Genomic DNA, 9,728 nt, shown 5'->3' with positions numbered 1-9,728 from the left:
CACAGAGAGCTTGAAAATGGATGCCGAGAGATTTAACCCCGTTTTATCAAACGTGTGCTCAGTCCACAAGATTGTGGAAATGAAGGACTTACAGCGACTTTGTTTAAAACTTTTAACGCAGTCGGACTATGTTTACGAGCACAAGAGTTCAGCGAGCCACCGAAGGACCGCCCTGAGGATTTACTATTGGTTCTGCAACGTAGGGAGTTTTTTTTTAAACTCTGAAATTGTATCCGCCCATCTAAACACAAAATCAGGGAGAAAGTCATCAGTCTTTAGTTAAGCAAAGCATCTAAAGACTGACTTGTGAGTCTTAGAGTTTGTAAACAGATGTTTTGACACAGTTTTGCTGCTGTTAAACGCGGTCACCTATAATTTATATTCATCATGAATTTTCTCCATTTTTGGATTCTTCATTCAGCATGGAAGAATGCAAATTTAACATAACTGGTGATGAGAAATTGATAAACAAATGATTAATTGGAGGGTTAAGGGCTCCTTTAATATTTTTTGCTTTAGCAGCCGTTAAAGGAAAAGTTTCAACCAGTGCAGACTCCAGAAAGGCACATAGCTCCCCGTAAAACAACAATTATTCAAGTTTTTGTAAGATCTAAGGAGGCATGCGAGGAAAATAGTTTTCTTCACAAATTCGACTTAACACGAAGTAAGTAATTGACAAACAAGTGGTTATTTGGAGCGTAAGTATTTCTTTTAGCAATCAACTCCCCATAAAAGTACTTTTTACATTTTGCTTTTTGTTCTTATCGAACAAAGATATAACGTGTTAGTCAGTGAGCTTCAGAGGTGCTTGTAAGTTTAGAGTTCATTAACCTTTTATCATTTTCTCAGGTTCAGAAATACAACTGTCACTGAAAACACAGAATTACTTTGCTATCATAACGTCAATGCTAAATAGACTATGGAATTTACAATAGACAAAAACTTTACTGTTACTATGAAATATCAATACAAGGTAAGCCACAACATTTTAAATAGGCTAAAGATGTACAAAAAGACCCAGATTTAAAATTACAAAAGTTCACCTTTAGACAGAACCAAGCAAGCTGTTTCCATGTTTCTAGCTTTCTGCTAATCAAAGCTAAGCTAACCAGCTGTAGTATTATGCAGAGTATGATCACTGACAGTGACCGAGGATACCCAGATAAAGGCCAGCAGGTGAACTGAAACACACACACACACATACACACCACACACAGGGGAGATAATCTTATCTTTAGGCTGATTAAAATTCAATAACACATATCTTGATTGCTTGATCGTACGCATACCTGTGTGCTTGTTATCTGTATTAGTGTGTGTGTGTGTGTGTGTGTGTGAGCGTACAGTAGGCCACAAAGAGAGTTGGGACTATTACAGTGGAGCCTCCTGAAGGGGATTAGCTTAAAAAGCTGCATTTCTTTTCACTCAAGGTCAAACTGAAGCACATCTAATCCCAGAAGACCGCACCTCATTCACACACACTCACACATGGCTGTTACAACCCCCCCACCCCATAGTACCACACACATTAGAAAGACAAAAGCCAAGAAGAAAGGGGGATACCAGGACCTGATGCAAGAATGTAACCAAGCCCCACCTGCAACTTGCTAGCAGCTAGGAGGCTAGTGAGATTTCCCATTGACATGTAGCACTTGTAGATACTACAGTAACTACAGTTATGAAACAAGTTAAACAAGTTTAATATAATCACAGCACTTTTAGAGCACATAGCTTTTAATTATAGCAATCATTTTTAATTACATCGTACTGTGCAGCTGTACAAAACTAAATTATGCTCTCACGCTAAAACTTAGCAACTACTTAGAAACTTGGAGCTTATATAAACTCTCTCAAATTTAACATCACGGAAATCATAGTAAATTTTGATAGCACCACCACTGACCACTTTCTCCCCTTTTGTCACAACTCTATTGCCAGATAACAATGCCAGTACTGAATGATTTGTGCACCCAGTGCTAACATTTTTTAAAGTCTTACTTTCTACAAACTGTTTAAGTTTAGGGCAAGATATAAGTAATGCCAAATAAACTTTTGGTAAAGTACGGTCAGGTGAGGCAACCATGACACTCAGTTATGGGTAGAAAAGCCAAACATTGCAGGTCTCTGATAGGACACGAACTACTGTATAGTCTCTTTCATTACAGTCAGATGTGATAGGAGCATTTTTACACACAGTGTTGCACCACAATTTCGCCTTGCTGTTCTGTACAGTATAAAAGGTACAGACACAGAATGGGGGACACTGTTGCTCCACTACTAAGCTGGCAGCAGAGATAGTCACAGAGCCAAAACAACATTTGTGTATGGTACAGCTGGCATGGCAGGACTGCACGAACACACACACTAGATGCCAACGCTGCTGAGTTATATGTCGCGTCCCTTTTGCTTTGGAAATGCCAGCATGCTATCTAAAGTCACACACCGGTGCTGGCTTTGTTTGGTTAAGTATACAGCCAGAGATACTTTTAGCCATGCATAGACAACCGTCTGCATCGTGTACAGAATTGCATTTACTCGCCTGTGTGCTACCTGTGTTACTATATGACTCCACCAGAGGGCACCCCAGAGAACTCGGACCATATAGAACAGATTTACACAATGTTAACAATACACATGGAAACACTCTTAGAGGTTACTATGGGTGCGTTCATAAAAGCAATCTGACAGTTTTTTTAATTAAAATTAGAGCGCTGTTGTGCAAAGAAACCTAGCGTTCTTTTTCTACATGAATTAACAAACGGTTAAGTAGACTTGCACCGATTTATCGTCAGTGCTCGGAATCGGGCCAGTTTTCACGTGATGGGCCATGACCTGCGACTGACCGGCCAGTCTAAAATATGCCGCTTTAAAATGCCGGTCAAATTCCTGGCACGCCGCATGATTGACATCGTGTAACATCAGCAGCGCACACACACGCACATGTGCAACTCACAGCTTGGGCGATGTGAGGAAGTGAAACATGGCCGGCTTCTCACCTTAATCATTCACGCACACACATCAGAAGAGAGAAGGAGAAAGTTGTTAATTGTCCGTGTTAAACTGAACTGCGGAGCTCTCACTGCTGCACTGTGCTGCTTGAAACTAACGAGGCGCATGTCCGCGTGCCGAAGATGCGAATGTCCACGCGCTTACTGCCGGGCACGTCCTGAAGACCTGTGTGAATTTTCCACAGGAGATATTTTGACTTTTTTGTCTATTCAAGAAATTACCCACAAATGCTATACACCAAGAATTATTACTTTATTTATCTATGTTTTTATTTATGGATGCATTTTTTACTTATTTATTTTAATACTGTACCTGAAGTTATATTTGAGCAAAAAGGAAAATGTTTCTGAACCTGTGTCATTGTGTTTGTTTGTTTGAGATGATTATTGAAAAGCTGGTTGTATCTTGGTTAAAATGTTTTAATAAAGCAAAGATAGAAAATATTGCAATATCTTGTGTGCTGTAAAGTGGTTTGAAAAAAATGAAATCGGAATCGGCCATCCAAACACTCGGAATCGGTATCGGCCCAAAAAATTGTAATCGGTGCAAGTCTACGGTTAAGTGACTCACACATTCACTCCGCTTGGCGCTCTGCTGCTCTGTCTTCCCAGACAGAGAGCCCATGTGTGCTCTGCTGTTCCAAGTGTGTGGTATTCTGCATAATTCAACTGTATATTCCAACAGCACTTCAAATTTACAAACGGTTTGGTTTGTGCCAGAATGCACTTTATCGCTCGCAGTATTTCTGAATGCACCCTGTATGTTGATTCAGAAATCACAACTAACCACATTTTGGCAAACATCATTGATGGTATGTTTCAAAGTGGTGACACTATGTTTCTCTGGTTCTACCAACACTGCCCCTACAGTTCGTGTGTACTGCATTTTGTAAACATGTTGTGTGAGTTTCTGAGGTTGTGCACCATCAACCTTCCAAGTGGACGCAGGATAAGCAAGGCAACCATCAGCCTAAAAAAACAAAGCTGTGCCGGATCAATCTCTGTTTAAAAAGAGCTACATACACTTTCTTTCCTCCTCGTTTCACAAATGACACAACGCTGAATTTAGACATCGGCCATAGATCTTGAGGTGTAGAATATGGACATAATTCCAAGTGAGTCATAGTTATGGGAAACCATAGTATCTCTTGATACCTACAGTCAAAAATGTAGCAAATTTAGTTTTCAACTTAGATGTTGGTTATACTAAAATGTTTAAGTTCTAGTGTGTAGGATTAAGGGGGATATATTGGCAGAAATGGAATATAAGAAATGTGTTTTCTTTTGTGTATAATCACCTGAAAATAAGAATCGTTTTGTTTCTGTTACCTTAGAATGAGTCGTTCATATGTACATAAGTGTACACTTAGTGCATGTATAGGTCCACTTTGTGGATGTGTGTGTTCGGACCTGTGTGTAATTGACAACAAGAGTGAAAAAATTGAATTTCATCTCTGGGATTAATAAAGTATATTAAAAGAAATAAATTAATTAAAACAAAAATAAGGAGTGAGTCTATGGAGCCTGCTTTGTTGCACCACCATGTTTCTACAGTAGCCCAGAATGAACAAACCAAACACCGTCTCCAGATAGGGACATTCACATTTTCGCATCAGCCACAGTAGTGTAGTGGTAGTTGATGAGGGGGGTGAACTACAAGGTAAATGGGTAGGTTACAGAGGAGGAAGTGCATATACTTCCCTGTATATTCCAATGGCTTTTTGGCTGATAGGTGGGTATACTTAAACAGTCAGAAAAAGAGGTGGGTATGCCCCGTATACCTGCAAGTATCTGCTTTGGTCAAGTTGGTTAGCAGCTCCTTTGCAATGAGTAGCATCAGAAAAACACAGATTTTCTAATGTGAAATGGCTTTATTAAGTGTTTTTACTGACTTAAATCACAGGGTCTGTCTGTTTTGGAGAAGAAGACACCTCTGCAAATTATTCAGCTCCTGGTAAAAACCTCCTGAATAATGAACACTGAAGGATTCTAACCAGGAGAAGTTTCAGCTGGTTGCAATCTGCAATACTCACTGCTTTATGCCACTAAATCCCCCTGAATCTTACACACTGTTCATCTAAAGGGGATTTGGGACAACCTAGGATTCTTTGTCATAGTTTTGGCAGTTGGTTTCAATAATATGTTTCTCATTTAATTCCTCAGAACTGACACTGCAGGTCAGAGACAAACAAGTCCTCCATGTCGTAGCTGTTCTTGAGCTTTCTGTCATATCTATCCATAGGAAACATGATGTGAACAGCAGTTGCTACTGGTGTCCAAATCACACACTTACTGACTGAGCCAAGACTCAACCCTGAGAGGTTTTGGGGCTCTTAAACAGCATCACACTACTGAAGTGCGAGAGATCACGCTAGGGCTGCTACAAAGTCCCGGCCTTATACTTCCTTTGTACTTTTACACAGAGCATAACAATGACAACGTATATGTGTTTGCCAATTCATGTTTCTCGCTATGTAAGTTATTCTATGTTCTGTACGGTGACCTTGGGTGTTTTGAAAGGTGCCTTTTAAATAAAACATATTATCATTATTATTATCATTATTATTATTATTATTATTAACGACGGCGTCATGCCGCTCCAGTGTGTGATTTTAGACAGCAAGCTGGCATTGCGGAATCAAAAGAGGCATGATGGGTGTGACGTGTAACACAACAGTGTCAGCCTCTGGTGTGACACATAACGTACGCGTAGGCACCGCTTTATGAACAATTACAAAGGCATTACTATGGCAATAACAAACATTTACCATGCCTCTTTTATGGCAGCTGATCTTGTCCTCTGCCTGGGGTTAAGGAGCTCCTGGACCTCACTGTTTTCCCAATTTGCGGACATTTTTTGGATGCTGTTCTTCTTTGAGTTAGCTGCCAATTATTAGTTTTTAAATCTTGCGCAGTGGGTCGCACGCATAACACATCACACCCATGGCACCTATGATCCTGTCCTGCCTGCTGTCCCATTTATACAGACATCTTTTCAGCACTGTTGCTACTCCCAATGCCGGCTTAAAGGCAAGACAACTCGGTCCCCTAATTCCGCGATTGTACTTTTTACACAAAATCGCAAGACAAAATAACGGTGTGAAAGTCCTGCCTTGAAAATGCAATGTAAAAGGGGCTTGTGTATTCACCTTTGCTTCTGTCAAGTAATCAAACTATAAGTCATTTTAGGCTTTTATACAAGCCAATACTGCTGTCATTTTTCTGCTGATGATGTGTTCAGACTCAGCTGAAGTACTTACAGTATTTGGAAGAGAAAATTAAGGTAAAATAATTACAGACTTCTTCTGTGATTCATATTTGAGCTACTGCAGTGGTTTTTGTATGCAGCGGATGATTCTAACAGACACATTTCGGGGTTTAAGGGCAGAGATGCGACATGCATTTCCACATCGGTGGTTTGGATAATATGACTAAACAGTTGATTTGTTCACAACCTGAACGCTCATGTTCCCAACCTGCTGGACTCTTCTAGAGATGCCGCCACATCCTGACATCTCCGCAGTGAAGCAGAGACCAGAACTGATGGCAAAACTAGACCCAAAGACAAAGACCCAGTTTGGACATAAAAGTTCTCCTTTGGAAGGGCATTAAAATGCACTCTTTTCCCCACCTGAATGAACTGTGTTATGTCTCAATAATGGAAAAGGACATCAGGTAACAAAGACACGACCTCTGTGTGGCTGTCAGGACTCTAACAGCTTTTAATGCTGTCTCTGACCCAAGCTATCAGAGGAATATAACCTCAGACATTTCAGAGTCTGTCAGTGTGGAGGATGAGGACTTCGGCTCTGATGCGAGACACAGTGAGAGGAGGAGGAGGAGAAGGTAAATAAGGAAGGTGAAGACACGTCAAGCTACTCGAGGAGAAGATCAGAGGAGATCATTTTGGGATGAGAAACAGGAAGTGTATGCTTGCGACAGGCTTTGCGTCACGCTGAAATGTTTCCCCCCAGCTCTCTCTGCTCTGTCCTGGGTGACCTAATTTCTAGTTGTCATGCCACAGAGGGAAGAGAGCAAGGATTCTCATTTTTACAAGAACATGCACATCACTTCTGATCCTTCTGTCTGTCTGTCTAACTGTATCTGTCCCTCAGTGTGTGTGTGTGTGTGTGTGTGTGTGTGTGTGTGTGTGTGTGTGTGCGTGTCTATCTGTTTCTGTAAATCACACACAGACATGCAGTCCCACCCGGTCGATCAAGTCCAGACTTGAGTGTTGCTCTGCAGGTACGACTGTGTTGCGTAAGCAGCAGGCAAAAGGAGGAGAGAAGAAAGAGGAGCTGTGCAGAATAACACACACACACACACACACACGTGCAGTGTGTAGTTCATCTTCAGCTGAGCAGTTAAATCCAAATAATAAATCAAGTTTAAATTCTGAATGTAACATCACTGTGTCACCCAGCTTCATCCCTCACACGCTAACACACACATTCCTACACTGTCTCCTTCTGCACACCTCTTCTACTCGCGTGCGCGCACGTGTACGCGCACAGACTCACAAACAGCCACTGCGATGCAATGCTGCTGTCGCCACAACATCACGAAATGGCGGAACTCGCTCTTGTTGCGGTTATCATCGCTATTATTCACGGTGTGTGTGTGAGTGAGTGAGTGAGTGAGTGTGTGTGTGCGTGTGTGTGCGTGTTTGTGTGTGTGTGTGTGTGTGAGAGAGAGAGAGAGAGAGAGAGAGAGAGAGAGAGAGAGAGTGTACAGCCTATGTGTGAGAGAGCGTGCATTCGTGCGTGCATCTGTAGCCTCTGAATGTGTGTGTGTCTATGTGTGTGTGCTGTGAATCTGTCAGTGAGCAGGCAGCTTAACATCTGCCCCACATAGTACAGACAGAGCGGCCTCTATTATGCTGTCTGACGCACGCGCGCGATGGTGGGTGCACGCGCGTAACAGCAGCAGCAGCTCAGGGCCTCATTACATCACGTCCCAATTGTTAAGAAAAAAACATCAACAACAAACAACAACAGGAGTGTCGGTGGGAGGCCACATGATCCCACATTCTGTTATGCGACCTGATTTCCTCAATCACTGGCCGCCGTGTGCGAGCACAACAGCCCACACACACATACATACATACATACATACACAAACTACATGCACGCGCACGCACACCACCAGGCAGCAAAACCAGAGGAAAGCGCAGGGAGACGCATCCTTGCGCGGTGCCTGGAGATGAGGGAGTGGGTGAGGATGAAGAGGAGAGGGGAGGGAAGACGGGAAGAGGGGGGTGGACAGGTGCTTAACAGACTCACACGCACGCGCACACATAGACACATACAGCAGATGCACGTGCACACACAGGGAGAGACATTTACCCGTAGTGCAGACAGGTCTATCTCGTCCAGACTCCGCGCAGGGGAGTCGCTCGCCATGGTTCTCTCGGTAGATACGGGACTCAAGATGGAAGCTTCCTCAACGACCATCGACCGAGAGGTGCAGAGCGGCGGCGATGAACACACACAAACACTCCTCTAAAATAAATAAATCCCCCCACCCACCCCCAAACAAATCCCCGAAAATCCACGCGCAGGCGATGCTTTCCCGAGAAGAGAAATGACCGCTCCAGGAGGGAGAGAAGACGGAGGGAGCAGCGCAGGAGGGGAGACGATGTGCGCGGTGCTCCAGGTGCTACATGCTGCTCGGCGCGGTCAATCCGGTGCTACATACCTCCACCTCGACACCCAAGCTGGACCGGACAGGAGAGGACTGGGGGTGACACACGCGCACGCGCACAGAAATGGAGCGAGAAAGACAAGAGACCGCGACGGCAGGAGCGCACAGCAGCTGAGGCGCACAGAGAGCGAGCACACTTCGTCCGTCGGTCCGTCCGTCTGTGTGGCGGAACAGCAGCGCGCTTCCCGGGAGTGGCCTGTGAGGAGGCTGCGTTACAGACAGAGACGCCCACAATGTCACACACACACACACACAGAGGAGAAAGATGTTCATTTACACAGCTGTCTGTTCCTGTATGGCAGCTTATTAAGGACAAAACTAAGTGGTGATCGATCAAAAGCCTGAGCTGCAGGGCACAGTCACACACACTGAATTAAATGTAACCCATTACATAGAACTTATGTAATAATATTAAATATATGGGAAATTGTCATGTAGGCCTAATTAAAATACTTAAAGCCAACGTTTCTGTTATACAGGTGTGTGTCCTTTGCCAAGGTCTGAACTGATCACATTTCACCCATAAAACTTTAATTTGGACTATACATTACAGATTTAAAGATCTCTGTAGCATCAAAAGGTTTTACATTTAACTAGTCAAAGTCGTTGACAAAAAGCTANTCACCCATAAAACTTTAATTTGGACTATACATTACAGATTTAAAGATCTCTGTAGCATCAAAAGGTTTTACATTTAACTAGTCAAAGTCGTTGACAAAAAGCTACCAGTTGTGATACGGTGCTGTTGAGGTTGGTTAGCAGCCTCAGACGCAACCTGCCACCGCGCTCTTGAAAGTTGGCACAGAAAAGGCACAAGGTTAGCGCCCAGTGTCTGACCTTGTGTTTTCCAGGTGGCTAAAGATACAGTATGTGTGCAGCCCCTTAAAGTCATTTTTCTTATTATAATAATAATAATAATGATTACTAGTCCATAGCCATTGGTAGCTTTGTCACCTTCTACCTATGCCAGTCCTCAATGCCTATGTGCAGTTTCACATAGATTGAACACGTCAGCGA

The 9,728-nt window shown here is 43.0% G+C and overlaps 1 protein-coding gene across 7 annotated transcripts in view; it reads right to left on the bottom strand.

The window, feature by feature from the left end:
- Positions 1-8,906, bottom strand: part of tnikb (TRAF2 and NCK interacting kinase b) — an 86,258-nt gene extending 77,352 nt beyond the window's left edge. For all 7 annotated transcript variants that reach the window (XM_050056454.1, XM_050056456.1, XM_050056457.1 and 4 more), the window contains exon 1: positions 8,354-8,906. In XM_050056454.1, coding sequence (XP_049912411.1) covers positions 8,354-8,461 — 108 coding nt within the window. In that variant the 5' untranslated portion in view covers positions 8,462-8,906. The remainder of the gene's footprint in view (positions 1-8,353) is intronic.
- Positions 8,907-9,728: the final 822 nt, after the last annotated feature.

This window comes from Epinephelus moara, chromosome 11 (genome assembly GCF_006386435.1).
Source record: "Epinephelus moara isolate mb chromosome 11, YSFRI_EMoa_1.0, whole genome shotgun sequence".
Taxonomy (NCBI): Eukaryota; Metazoa; Chordata; class Actinopteri; order Perciformes; family Serranidae; genus Epinephelus; species Epinephelus moara.
This window is presented reverse-complemented; position numbering and strand designations above follow the sequence as displayed.